General features: G+C 45.4%; 1 protein-coding gene across 4 annotated transcripts in view; it reads right to left on the reverse strand.

Annotated features, from left to right (window-relative positions):
* The window catches only part of LOC130111162 (A-kinase anchor protein 13), a 97595-nt gene that overhangs the window by 63203 nt on the left and 19504 nt on the right, over window positions 1-14888 (reverse strand). For all 4 annotated transcript variants that reach the window (XM_056278223.1, XM_056278222.1, XM_056278221.1 and 1 more), the window contains 2 exons: window positions 9588-9681; window positions 538-668 (listed from right to left, as the gene is read on the reverse strand). In XM_056278223.1, the coding sequence (XP_056134198.1) occupies window positions 538-668; window positions 9588-9681 (225 nt within the window). The remainder of the gene's footprint in view (window positions 1-537; window positions 669-9587; window positions 9682-14888) is intronic.

The raw sequence follows: 14888 nt of genomic DNA on the forward strand, positions 1-14888 counted from the left end.
CTTAGCAACTGCTTAGCCTGGTGGGGATCGGTGGTTCGAATCCCCTTGTTACCTCCAGCTTGGCCGGGCATCCCTACAGACACAATTGGCCGTATCTGCGGGCGGGAAGCCGGTTGTGGTGATGTGTCCTGTTCCCTGCGCTAGCGCCTCCCCCGGTCAGTCGGGGCACCTGTTCGGGGGGGGGGGGGGGCTGGGTGGGAATAGCGTGGTCCTCCCATGTGCTACGTCCCCCTGGTGAAACTCCTCATTGTCAGGTGAAACGAAGCGGCTGGCGACTCCACATGTATCGGAGGAGGCATGTGGTAGTCTGCAGCCCTTCCCGGATCGGCAGAGGGGGCGTAGCAGCTATCGGGACGACTCGGAAGAGTGGGGTAATTGGCCGGGTACAATTGGGGAGAAAAGGGGGGAGGGGATTGCTTCACTCAACAAGCTAAGTACAGACTGACAAATTGGCTGCCCTAACCCCCCCCCCCCCAAAACACACACACACACACACTCTCCCCCACCCGGTTGGCTGAGAGACCAGAGAGACCAGACCTTTCTGAAGACACAGTCGTCTCCTGGTTCGGCGCTGAGGAAGCCCTCTGTGTCGCTGCCGGAGTCTCTATACACAGGAGAGGGGGCGCTGCTGCCACTCACACCGGATAACGCTGATGACTGGGAGGAGCCTGGAGAGAACAAGATGACAAGAAAGCGCCTGATTTGTCAGAACCCCTAATAACGTTTATTACATGTAATGACATTACCAGCATTAGCAGCTGCACACATCACATGTGCCGTAAACTCCCCCACCGCAGGCGAGCGATCGCTGCGACGACTGATGAGAAGTGCAAACAGCCATATTTAAATGGGAGCGCAGCATGTCTGGGGTGTTTTCAACCATGGCGAGCTTGGAGTAAATACAGAGTATAAAATGCAGTTTAGACCCATTGGTCGAGAGGAATGTCGTGGAAGAAGAAAACAAACGTGTCTCGGCTGCGCCGTAAAAGAACATCAGTGTTGCAGAAAAGAATGCCGTAAAAGAAATGATCAGGGAGAACGCCAACACCAGAAAAACACCAGCTCTCTTCCCTGACTGACCAGTTCGGTTCATCAACCTGAGCACTTCGCCGTTTGACTGAAAAAGCAGAGCAGCCTTTTCTCCACCTCACAAAACAGGCCTGGTTTCAGTTCTTTCAGTGAGAACCTTTTGGACATTTGTGAAGGAGTGAAAAGGGATTCAGAACCAGACAAATCAACGAATAATGTTCTGAGCAAACTGGTGGGGGGGGTTGTTTCAACCAAATGTATATGTAATGAGCATGAATGAGTGGACTCGCTAGCTGGTTGGCTAACGGGTCTGACCCTTTAGCTGACTGGTTAGTGCAGTCGTCCGTGGTGCGGTAGACCCGGGTTCCGTTCCCGGCTGCGGCGGATTCCTGGCTGCCCCCTGAATTCGCTACATTGGTGTCAGAAGTGGGATGGTGAGGTTGTCGGAAGCGCATGCGCCCAGAGGCATGAGGGAGCTGGTATGCTGAAGCGCGGGGATGCCCTTCGCGAAGGGGGGGGGGGGTTAGTGAAACGACCACGGATGACTAGACTTGCTAGCCCTTGGCTAAGGGGTCAGACCCTTTAGTTAACTTGTTAGCCTGTGGTGCGGGCGACCCGGGTTCGCATCCCAGCAGCAGCGGTTCACAGCTGCCCCCCCCCCCCGAGTTCGCTCCATATGTATTGCATAACATAACAACATAAAGGCTATTAAACAGAACACAAGTCATGTCTATTAGACAGGAAATTAATATACATAGATTTACATGTTTCTAATGAAATTATATGATCATATTTCCCTTTTCGACTGCAGGCCAGCTCAACAGGTATTTCTGTTTTTGTAATGTAGTAAAGTCAGCAGGATGTCGACAGGGTGTACTCAGTGGTTTTATCTTCCTTTCTTTTTAAACCACGACTCTGCATTACATTACTACACCACACTGTCTCCTGCACAAAGAATCACTTCAAACTGTAACCTACCTACCTACTATCAACCTCGGAACAAAGTATGCTGCAGTTCTTGTTCGTACCAACCATGCTAGTATTATGTAGTATTATATTTTACGGTTTCTTTTCTGTACTTGGGGGCACGCTGACATGATCTCTGAGTGAATTCAGACAGTTGGTGCCACATCTCCGCCAACAACAGGCAAAACAGTTCACCAGAAAATCAAAATAAAGCAACGATTCCAAACCTTCACAAATTATATTTACCCTCGCCTAGGGTCACATACTGAATACTCATGTCCCGTCACAACCTGACAGCAACTTGTCTCGATCATTTCTGGGGCCCTCGGTGCTGTTTTGGTCCCGCACTTATGTTCCACCCAATATGGAACTGCTAAAAAACTAACACTTATATAACACCACCCGCCACTGAGCTGCAGCCCAGTGTACATGTAAGGACATGCACAGATAAGGGCCCTGTGCCCAGCCCCAGACACGCAACGGCGGGGCTTATTTTAGTCGAGGGCCACAACAACAGGATGAGATCATCGACGAAGTTATTTAACATTATTTTCGACATCTATTTCTGTCTGTTTTTGTTAAAGGAAAATGAAGGCTTATTTTCACCCAAGGCAACAAACAATTTTTCATTTCCTACACTGTGATCTAGAGGAAGTGTGTGTATATATATGTGTATATATACGTACGTCCGCATGTCTGCACTGGTAAAGGACTCGATGCCCAGATTAGGGGTTCAGCTCCCATCACTGCCATCAAAAGCAAAACATTCAGTAATGCCTCAATTTATAATACCCAAGAGCTGGGGACTCAAAACAGCTCATCTGAAAGCGCAGAGAATGAATCCAGGTCCGGATTTCTGGAGACTAGAAGGTATAAGAAGAGGAGATAGTAGCGGGAGCGGCCGAGAACAGAGGCAGTCATTAAAGGATAAGGTTGCACCACAATAACAACCTTCAGCAGGCTTCCTGCAACAAACAACTAACGGCTAACTACTAAACTCTGACACACATGTGTAATTACATATACATGTAGGCCATTTCATCTGGTGGCCATTTCATCAAGGCCTGCTCATTGAGCCATGACTGTTTAACTGACCGATCACCGAGCCCAGGAAGGTGGCAAGGACTCACAGTCCTCACACAGCAGCTCGCTTGGAGTTAGCTTTGTGTAAGAATCAGGAACACGGTAATGACCAAGTACTGCATAACAAATGCAAACTAATTTGTCCTAGGAACACCGGTCTAAGACATGTACACAGTACCAGAGCACATACTTACACATCATGTAACCGGATCTAAAGAACCCTAAAGGGAAATTTCATCGATGGCTTTATGTATGGACAAGGCTCAGCGTTTTCGGTTTTTATTTTTCAAAGCCATCCAAGCATGCCGAATTTCGCCACAAGAGGACACTGTTACATAACCTCACATGAACAGGAACACCTTTGGATCCGTGGAAACATAAAATCTGGGTGAAAATCAGTTTAAACCAATCTGCTCCTCTTAAAAAATCTGGGTATTCTTCAGTGAAAATCGGTAAAAACCGAAAACGCTGAGCCTTGTGTATGTACTATCAGTGCTAGTGTAGTCGACTGAAGCAATGAAGTCCTCACTGTGCACGGTACTGACGGAGAAATCAGCGTCACCCTGCTCACAGTCTTTCCCACAATGCCTTTACGTACCAGAATGCATTGCTGCACACTAGCTTCTGTATTGTTGTCCATAAAATCCTCTTGTGCTAGTCATTTCCAGCATTGGAAACATAACTTAGCTGATGGAACGGATATGTGTTTTTCTTGAAAATCATATTTGGAGTAGATCAGAGTATTAGAAACCTCAATAGGCTGTCAAAGAAAGTTGAATCAGTTCATGTGGACACAACGTTTATTGACAGAAACGTTTCATCACTCATCTGAGTGACCTTCAGTCTCAACTGACTGCAGGTATCCCCACCCTTATAAACATTACAGTGGTATAAAGTCCGAAACCAACGACCAGTTTCATATGCAAATAGACGTGAACATTAACTAGAGTTTCAATGGCCATGTGTACTATCCCCCTCCCTCAGTTCAGGGATGGTCGTTCCTTCTTTAGTAGTAGCTATAATTGGTTAATTGAGTGATGGGGTTATAGTATCCCACTGGTGGAAGTTCACGGTCACAATCTGGCCCTCTAGTAGTGAGGATAATATTTTTGTGGCCCTCCCTCTCTCATCAAAGTTGCCCAACCATAACATAGATGGCCTCTTCGACTCCCCGTTCAAGCCAGTGTTCCTCCCTATCAAGGTCCACTGCCATCCACTCCCATCAAGGTCCACTCCTCAACCACTCCTCAAAAGCCTCTGTGAATAGTACACATGGCCATTGACACTCTAGTTGATGGTCACGGCAATTTGCATATTAACCCGATCGTTGGTTTCGGTCGTGATGCCACTGTATTGTTTATAAGGGTGGGGACACCTGCCGTCAGTTGAGGCTGAAGAGGTCACTTGGATGAGTGATGAAACGTTTCTCTCTCAATAAACGTTGTGCCCAGATGAACTGATACGACTGCCTGAGATTTTATTACCTGGGTTTACTGAGCATGCATAAAGACAACCTGATAGGCTGTATTTAGTTTGTCTGACCGCCAACTGAAATCAACACATCGTTTGCTTACCAGAAAAAAAACTCAAGTTTCACTGCCGCTCCAGAGATTCAGAAACGATTTAGAACTGCAAGTGTTTTTTTCATGTGCTATCCCCGTTACAGATAGACCGAGGTAACGTGGAAAGTTGGTGAATTCTCCCTTTAAGACTTAATGAGACATCTTGCAGGAATCACAGGACCTTAACAGACTTGCGTAGCACACCAGGACCTAATAACACTGCAGGAATAACAGCACTATCAAAAGTGAAATGCTGGTCCTGGGGGACTTTTCATTTGCTAGCTGTGGCTGTGTACCCACCATGAGGTTCAACTCATGCTACATCTGAAATGAGGCGAGCAGGATGGCCATGGTGAAAAGAATGGTACCTGCAGTACCAAATGGTCTAGTTAAAGCGTCTTTAAGAAAGACACCGGTGACACTTTTGATCTAGACAGAGAGTGTCCGTTATTTGACAGGGATATGAGTGCGATGAATATCGGGCGGTGCAGTAGGTGGGGCTGCCCCAGGGCAGACAGAAAGAAACAGGCTGGCAGTCTGACAAAAAAACTGAATGCTGGGCATTTCTTCAGGCTCCACCCTTCGCACCTGTCCAGAAAAACTAGCAGGGGTCTGTGAACTCTGACAGCTGCCCCCCCCCCCACACACACACACACATAAAAGCAAACACCGAGACACTCGTACTGGCATTAAAACAAACGTTTACACACAGACAGAAGCAAAGAGCACAGGTGTACAGCTCTGGCGAGTCAGTGGGTGGTTTACTATGGGGAGCAGGACCGTCTCTGCTGGCCCTGACAGTTCACATGGCGGCCAGGCCCTCTCTCTCAGTGCTCTTAGCGGTGGGAAAGAATTACATTTACATTGCATTTCATACTGGAGACTGTATTCGGCTGACATTTTTATGCAGAACTACGTGCAATGAATGCAGCAGGAAGAGATGGGTTCAACTCCGAACTCAACTTGATATGCAGCCGATAGATAGTAAGGGTGTCCAGGGTCAGAGCAGAAGCACCCTGACGGCTGATGAAAAAATACTAGTGTGCCCATACAACGATGACTGAAAGATGATGAGCAGGGAAAGAAGTGCTCAGGACAAAAAGGTAGAAGGGGGTTGAAGCACGGCACCAGCCGGTTGTTAGTGATACAGATGTCTGGTAACATCATTCAACAAGTATGCACCAAAACCAGCTCTAATTCCAGTCCTAGAATGTTCAGAATCAGGTTCAGAATCAGAAACACTTGGTCATATGAAACATGGTTTCCCCCAGCCCACAGCAGTGCAACACACAAACAAAAACACATATCCAAAAACTACAAGAACTACAAGAACACATATAAACAAACTAACTCATATATCTAAACTGAAAAGTTTTTTAAGTTCATTTAATTTATAATTATTAATAAATTAATAATAAATATTATAATATATAATATAAAACAAATTAATAAATAATATAATAATATAAGATAATAATACTAAAATAAAATAAATTAATAATTAATAATTAAGTTCATTTAATGCACTTAACATTTTTATGGTCTGTGTTGTTTTTTCTTTCAAACTTTTTTTATATAAAATCTTACTTACTAATTATAATTATTTCTATTGATATTTTCCTTAACATTTAGAATATTCTTATCAATAGAAGCTCTGAAAAAAAAATCATCTTGTCGCAGTAACAGACTGTCAAGAGTGCAAAGCAGCCACTGTGCATCATTTCTGCATGACCACTATGTAGCGCTCCATCTTTATAGCCATTTGATGACGGTGTGGCAAAAAGCTTACAAATGAAGTGGACTCATCATGATCACATGCATTCCCTTTTTGCAACACTGTTTCTTCGATTAATGGAACTAAATTCACATAGACATAGTAATTACACATATTGTGTGACTACTATTGTATGCTTTTGGTTCACTAATATATTTGGTACCCCTCCCTTGATATCAATTCCAACTATGACAACTGGTGTCATGGAAGGAATAGATTCGGAGCTATTTTAGGCCATATAATCCTGCCCCACATCAGAGTTAAACCTATCAAATGAGGTCTTAAATGGCAGACCAAATAAATACTAAGCAGCCAACTGTTACGTGCAACTTATCTAGACATCTTAGAAAGTTATTCAAACAGCTTGGTAACTTGGTCAGGTATGTAGGCTATATGATCAAAATATTTGAGTCTTTCAGATGAACTAAAGGCGGAGATATGAAAACAGAGGACCGTTTCCATTTATTTTATCATCCACTCGATTTCAGATCTTAATCAGCCGTGACTTCTCTCACAAGCTGGGCAAACACCGTCAGCTACCTGCTCAGAGCTAGCAAAGACTCACCATCACAGCCGGGTTTCTATACAACCGACCGACAGAAGTGGTAAAATTGCTGCTGAATTTCCTGTCCACCCTACTGTTTTGACCTGCAACCATAGAACATCCTGTAACCAGAGATGCACCGACACCACCTTTTTATTGCGGATATAAATTCCAAGTATGAATCATTAAGTATCGAGTCCCAGTCCAATCCATTACTTTTGCTGAACAGAGCAGACACAGTTCGGCGCCAATAGGCAAAATAACTGAGATAGAATCTGTGTTGCTTTTTTTGTACTATTATAGTAATACATGTGCCAAAAAAGCAGTAGATCACACCATTTTGCTTTAACTTGTGACATGTTATTCATAGCTTTTAGTATCAGATTTCAGCCTCCGTTAAAATCTCCGATACTCTACCTTAACCTGTTATCGACCCGGTATCTGATAACGCTACCTATATCCCTAACTAATGTGCTTCCCCTAACTGTAACTGTGAGTTAAAACCATAGAAGTCATAAATCAACACCAAGACATCATAGCCCTCCAAACTGCTGTCCTTCATGGTCAACTGTGTTGGTTCAGTCCTCTTAGCCGCACCCTTGCCGGCTGTCAGAGATGTGGTATGGTGTGGGCCGGGCGGCTGGGATCACAGCAGGGGTAAAGAGGGTTTAAGTAGGACAGGAAGGGAGGCAGAGTTAGAGAAATGGGAGAAGAGGATCTAGAGAAAGAAGGCAGGAGAGAGAGAGCGCGAGAGAGAGAAAGAGAGAGAGATGTATGAAAAATCCTCGATTGTCAAAAATGGGTTCTTTTAGAGAAAGAGAGAGTGAGAGAGATGTGCGAGAGAGTAAGAGAGAGAGAGGAAAGAGAGATGTGTGAGAGAGAGAGAGGATGAGCAAGCACGAGAAAGTGCAAGCGAGAGAGGAGAGACATGAGCAAGAGAGATGAGCGAGATAGCGAGAGATGAGTGAGAGAGAGATGAGCGAGATAGTGAGAGAGAGAAAGGACAGAGAGAGATGAGCGAGAGAGAGAGACAGAGAGGAGCGAGAGCAAGAGTGCAAGTGAGAGGAGAGAGAGATGAGCGAGAGTGAGAGAGAGATGTGCAAGATAGCGAGAGAGAAAGGACAGATAGAGATGAGCGAGAGAGAGAGAGATGAGCGACAGAGAGAGAGTGAGAGGGGCGAGAGATAAGCAAGCGATAGAGAGACAGAGATGTATGAACAATCCTCTAGATTGTCAAAAATGGGTTCTTTTAAAGAAAATGAGAGAGATGAGTGAGAGAGCGAGATGAGTGAGAGGGAGATGGGGGGAGAGAGATGAGTGAGAGAGAGCGAGATGAGTGAGAGGGAGACAGAGAGGGAAAGAGAGATGAGCGAGAGAGAGAGAGAGGAGCGAGAGATAAGCAAGCGATAGAGAGACAGAGATGTATGAAAAATCCTCTAGATTGTCAAAAATGGGTTCTTTTAGAGAAAATGAGAGAGATGAGTGAGAGAGCGAGATGAGTGAGAGGGAGACAGAGAGATGAGCGAGAGAGAGAGAGCGAGATAAGCAAGAGGGAGAAAGAGAGAGGGGAGAGAGAGATGAGTGAGAGAGAGAGAGGAGAGGGGAGAGAGAGAGAGTTGGGAAGAGGAAAAGAAGAGCCTGGCAGAGCGAGCTAGAGGGCAGAGAACGTCCCAGCCTGGAGGTGGAGTAAAGCTTCCAGTTCAAAAGACAGTGTAGCTGACTTGTCACACCTGCCATGGAGAGGAAGAGCGAACCCCCCACCAACAAAACCCCAGTATTTCTCTCCCCTTCTTTATACGTCCCGTTCCATTCCCTCTGACCCTTTGCTCCTTACCCTCGTTTGAGCTTTTTTTCAAGCCTTGCCCACTCTCTTCTTCTGTCTCTCTCCGTCTTTCCCTAAAAGACGTGTGATCCAGCAGGAGGCCTCACTATGACTCTGGGGATGCGCCTGTGTCTGTTTCACGCCGAGACCAAAGCCGTGTTTGTTCTCCGCGCTCCCCGCCTGGCCGCCCTCCTCCGATTGATCTGCAAGGCCTTTTTACCGACACTTATTATGCCGAGGATGGACGCGTCTCGCAGCGGCTAAAAGGATCCTTTCTTCGCAGCCGGCGTGGGCGTCGCCTTCTTTGCAGAAAGGCTAAATAATGCCTGCCTCATATTTGGTTGATCGCAATTTCCTCTTTTGGTCGGAAAAAAAATGTTTGTACACTATTTTTACTTGGCTGAATGCAGCATAGGAAAGTATTGTCTGAGCGCCGAGGCTCTTTCCGTCACTTGTAGCAAACAACGAGCCGGGTGACGACAACCCACACCAAAAGTCAGTTCGCTTTTACTCTGATCAAATGATCTACTTGTTGTTATATTACACACATGCTGAACTGCCAAACCATAAAACTCAACATGTAATCATCATAAATACACAAGGCACAGAAAACGAGGCGCGAGCCAAATAAAACGCCTTCTCAAGAAAAGAATGATGCACATTTTAAGCACTATAACAACCCACTTCCTGAAACAAATGAACTCGGGCGTTCGTGGCTTTCAGCTCTTCACCCGCGCACTTAACCCACTCCCATCTAACTCAGTGTGCCAGCAGTCGCTGTGGTCGGCGTAGGGGTTTTCGCCTTACCTGTCTGTCGTCTGCCGAGGCTGCTGGGAACCGAGTCAGGCTGGGCACAGGGGCTGAGAGACAGCGGGTAAGACGCCTCCTTGTCTCGGTGGATCTATTGTGAAAGAGGAAGACACCAGATAAGCGCCTGCTGCATGTGACCCTCTACAACAATGACTGACAAGTCTCACTTTGGCTGGAGACTGGTGTAATAATAACAAGAGACGACACAGGACAACTTCATGAAATATCATTTCCTGCTCTTCTGGGGGGCCTGCAGGTAGAGGAGAGTTACATTTAAAACTTCAGAGACCACTTCAAGACCACATATAAAGAAGTTGAAGAACAGATTTTGGACAAATCCTGTGACACAAGTAGGGGCATTTCTGGGATATTTTAAATGGAGGGTGGGGGCACTGAGGCCATAATTTGTTGGCACCGTGCAACCTAATTATGACAAACAGAGTCTGGAACCTGACTTCATTTTCCCTGTGACAAGACAATTCATATCTAAAGTGCAGAGTTGATTAACAAAAAAAGACGTTATCGATTACTGCAATGTAATCAACGGGGAATATTTGACAGGGTGGTGCAACTATGAAGACACTGACCTGAGGAAGGCCATTTCATTTTCACTTTTTTAAGAATACAGTTTTCTCTCTTAATCACATAAGTACTGAAGTGTTCAGGTAGTGATATATATATGTATGTATACATATATATTTAGTTCAGCACTGAGGTAAGTATTCAGTAGGAAACGGTTAGCTTTAGAACTAGACGATTCTAGTAACAGTTTCTTTAGGCTGGGTAATACATAATTAAGCAGGTAATATATCCCCCTTCCTTTTTTTCTCCCCAATTGTAGCTAACCAATTACCCCACTCTTCCAAGCCATCCTAGTCGCTGCTCCACCCCCTCTGCCGATCCGGGGAGGGCTGCAAAATACCACATGCCTCCTCCAATACATGTGGAGTCGCCAGCCACTTCTTTTCACCTGACAGTGAGGAGATTCACCAGGGGGACGTAGCGCATGGGAGGATCAAGCTATTCCCCCCTGTCAGGTGCTGCCCCCAGCCCCCCCAAAACAGGCGCCCTGACCAACCAGAGAAGGCGCTAGTGCAGCGACACATACCCACATTCGGCTTCCCACCCACAGACACAGCCAATGGCGTTTGTAGGGATGTCCGACCAAGCCGGAGGTAACACGGGTATTCGATCCACGTTGGTAGGCAACGGAATAGACTGCTACGCTACCCAGACACCCCGGTAGGTAATAAATCTAACCATTACTTTTTTCTACATGGTTTTGGAAAAGTACCTACAAGGATACACTTTGATTCCTCTTATGACAGATAAGTATATGGGGACTTATGTATATAGGGTTTATCTAGAAAAGGCATTTTCCAAACGAGTAAGTGTGTCACAGACAGGTTTAGGTCCAGTGTAGAGGCCAGCATTCGGTTTGGCTTAGGCTATTGTAGGCTATAACATTTTAGATTTTGCTGCAAAAGAACTCAACTAATTCTGACAACAACAAAAAAATGAATAGAAGTATAGAAAATGTTTATGTTGAAATTAAGACAAAGCAAACTCAAAATTAAGACAATTCAATGATGCTATGGACTAAAATTCATAAAATTGAATTGAATTGGAGACGTCTTTATGCATGCTCAATAATCCAGGTAAGAAGCCAGGCTTGTCAAAGCCAGGAAGACGCCCAAACAGTGCACCAGCCGATCAGAGAGGAGAAGAACAACAGCTGTCTCAGTGTAAACCAGTGGTGATTTCGTATGTGGCAGGAGTGTCGGAACAGCTGAGACGCATATTTTCCCAAACACCGCGTCTCAGTTGCTTTCAAACCCCAAAACCTGCTGTGCCAGAAGTTGGTCCACCCCAAGGATCAGGGCCCCCCCGCACAAACTGGGCAATACAGTGTATGCTGTTAAGTGCTGGGAGGATTGCCGTGACTTGTACATTGGGGAAACTAAACAGACGCTGGCCAAGAGGATGGCACAACACAGAAGAGCTAACATGCAAGACCAGGACTCCACAGTCTACACCATCTACAGGCCAGTGGCCACTCTTTCAGGGACGAGGATGTGCACATCCTTGATAGGGAGGAATGCTGGTTTGAACAGAGAGTCAAAGAGGCCATCTATGTGAAGAGGGAACGACCATCCCTGAACTGAGGGGGGGGGGGGGGAATGGAACCCCTGGAGAAAACCCACTGCAGACACGGGGAGAACATGAAAAACTCCACATAGAGGATGACCTTGGATGACCCCAAGGTTGGACAACCCCGCGGTTCGAACCTAGGACCTTCTTGCTGTGAGGCGACGGCGCTAACCACTGCGCCACCGTGCTAGAAATTGGAGAAATTGATTCAGCTTTCTTTGATTGAATTGAAGACATGTTAAGATTTAAGGAGAAGCCGATACCCTGCTCAACACCTCATCTATATGTAGAATAAATAGACCGCTGGTTCTTCTGGTTTGGAAAGGCCAGCTAAGCGCTACAGAAACCAGACTGCATTGCAAGAACTCAAAGATCAGTTACAGGAGAGTCAAAAGAGGGTCCCTGAAACAGCAAATAAAATTTGGTATCCACTTAGACTGGCTTAGACTACTACACTGCTGCCATGATCTCACTAATAAATTGGTCTAACTTTTCAATATGTCTGCAAGCAACTGACATACTTGAGCTAGACAGATAACACACACACACACACACACACACACACACAAACAGAGAGGGATCTTGTCAGAGCTTTGTGGTTAGCGAGGCTGTTTTCCTCTCTGTGAACAACACCTACACAAACTGGCTGTAAAGACACAAAAGTTATGCTTCAGCATACTCTGTGGTCTGACTACACACACGCAGACACCAACAGCTGTGTGTGTCTATCTCCACTCATGTGTTATAGAGGGTGAAGGGGGGGGGGGTGGGGGTGAGCGAGAGAGAGCATATTTCAGCTAAAATAATCGAGAACCCTCCCTCTTTTCTCTCTTCTTCCCCACTGTAAATGTTTTAACAGTCCGGCTAAGTCTGGGAGGAGGGTTTGACTGACAGCTCTGGGCGCTGGGAAAGGCTGAGGAGGATCTAACAGGGCATCAAAGATTCTCATGGTATTTTAATAAACTCGATAATGAAGACATACATAGCAAACCAGTTTTTGCGATGAGCTTTGACGCTGGCTGACTCGATGACAGGGCTTTGGTTGAGCGATTTCTGTAAATTAATCAACTGTAACATTTTGCTAAAAAAAGAAAAAAAGAAAAAAAAAAGCTCCTCATTCAGCGACTTGGGCAAAGTTATGGGTTTTCATTCAAGATGAAGCTCCCAAAATCACTTGTCCTCTCCTTTAAATCTTCTGTCCTCCCTTGATTTCTCCCTTTCTGTTATTTCTTTTTTTTTTTATGGAATTTCCCCCCTTTTTCTCCCCAGTTGTACCCAGCCAATTACCCCACTCTTCCCAGTCATTGCTCCACCCCCTCTGCCGATCCGGGGAGGGCTGCAGACTACCACATGCCTCCTCCGATACATGTGGAGTCACCAGCCGCTTCTTTTCACTTGACAGTGAGGAGTTTCACCAGGGGGGATGTAGCGCGTAGGAGGATCACGCTACTCCCCCCAGTTCCCCCTCCCCTCCGAACAGGTGCCTTGACTGACCAGAGGAGGCACTAGTGCAACGACCAGGACACATACCCACATCCGGCTCCCCACCCGCAGACACGGCCAATTGTGTCTGGAGGGACACCCAACCAAGCTGGAGGTAACATGGGGATTCGAACCGGCGATCCCCATGTTGGCAGGCAACGGAATAGACCGCCACGACACCCAGACACCCTCCTTTCTGTTGTTTCTATTGTTTTTTTTTTTTTTTTTTACATTTTCACAGGACACATGGCTTTAGCAGGGACTGACCATTACACAATGGTTTCTCATATCATTGGGTCACAAAATCAGGACCACCAGAGGAACCTGCAATTGTTGAGCTTCAGTCATGCCCCAGTTATTGATAAGATTGATAGACAGACAGCCAGACAGCCAGACAGACAGAGAGACAGACAGCCAGAGAGACAGACAGCCAGACAGCCAGAGAGACAGACAGCCAGCCAAAGAGAGAGAGACAGACAGACAGACAGACAGACAGACAGACAGACAGACAGACAGACAGACAGACAGATAGATAGATAGATAGATTTATTAATTCCTGAAGGGAATTCATTCATTCGTGAGACATTATCCTTCCAGCCACTAAATGGACCCTACAGTGCTTCCTTAGTCAGCTACATGCTCCTATGGCCATTTAATTAAATAAGGCCACCATTTCTTCATCACTGAGGGGCCTCTAAATTAAACACTAAAGCATGGCTATCAGGGAGGAGCGTAATCATGGTAGAGAAGGATTTAGATAGTCGACGATCAACTTATTTTGTTACTAAATCAGAGGAGAAAAGCAAAGGAGTAGAGGTAAGACAAGGAAACCTAAAAGTTCGCTCACTGAGTAAACAGACTTTACATAGGGCGACGAAAAATATTTCAAGTAAGCCTTGAAAGGTACGAAAAAACAAAGCCAAAAATAACTGGTATGAATAAAAGTCTGAACAGAGAGCTAGGGATGGGAGGCAGGGACAAAAATGCAAGATGAGCATGCCGCGGTCAAATCTCTCAGCTTGCTCTAACCCCATGGTATCGGCAGGCCAGTCATCAACCATAATAGCTTTGTGCTGAATTGTACATTAAAGTAGATCAATTTTCTTAACCAACCTGGTCAGTGGCTAATTGTTTTTACACACTGTGGTAATAATAATAACAATAATAACAAACTTTATTTAAATAGCACTCTCCTTAACAATGTTTCAAAGTGCTTTAAAAAAGAAATAAAACCAGACAAGGTAAAAATCAGAATAAGACCAAAGGACGTGAGCACAGAGGACGTAATGAATAAGGACAAATAAATAACCTATGGAAATAAAATGGTGTAAATACATAAAAAACAAATATCAAACATTTCTAAAAGCCAACACAAAGAGAGCAGTTTTAAGGAGCGATTTAAAAGAAGTTAGAGACTTAGTGTGTCCGAGTTCAGTAGGAAGAGAGTTCCATAGTGTGAGGGCTCGAACAGCAAAAGCCCGATCACCCTTTGTGACAAACCGTGATCTGGGAATAACCAGCAGGGCTCCATCTGCGGATCTTAATGGTTGAGAGTGCATACCAGGTCAATAAATCAGAAATATATTTAGGAGCAAGACCATTTAAGGCCTTAAAGGTGGGCAATTAATTTTTAAAATCAATTCAAAATCTAACAGGGGGCCAGTG

The sequence above is a fragment of the Lampris incognitus genome, chromosome 4 (genome assembly GCF_029633865.1).
Source record: "Lampris incognitus isolate fLamInc1 chromosome 4, fLamInc1.hap2, whole genome shotgun sequence".
Classification (NCBI taxonomy): domain Eukaryota; kingdom Metazoa; phylum Chordata; class Actinopteri; order Lampriformes; family Lampridae; genus Lampris; species Lampris incognitus.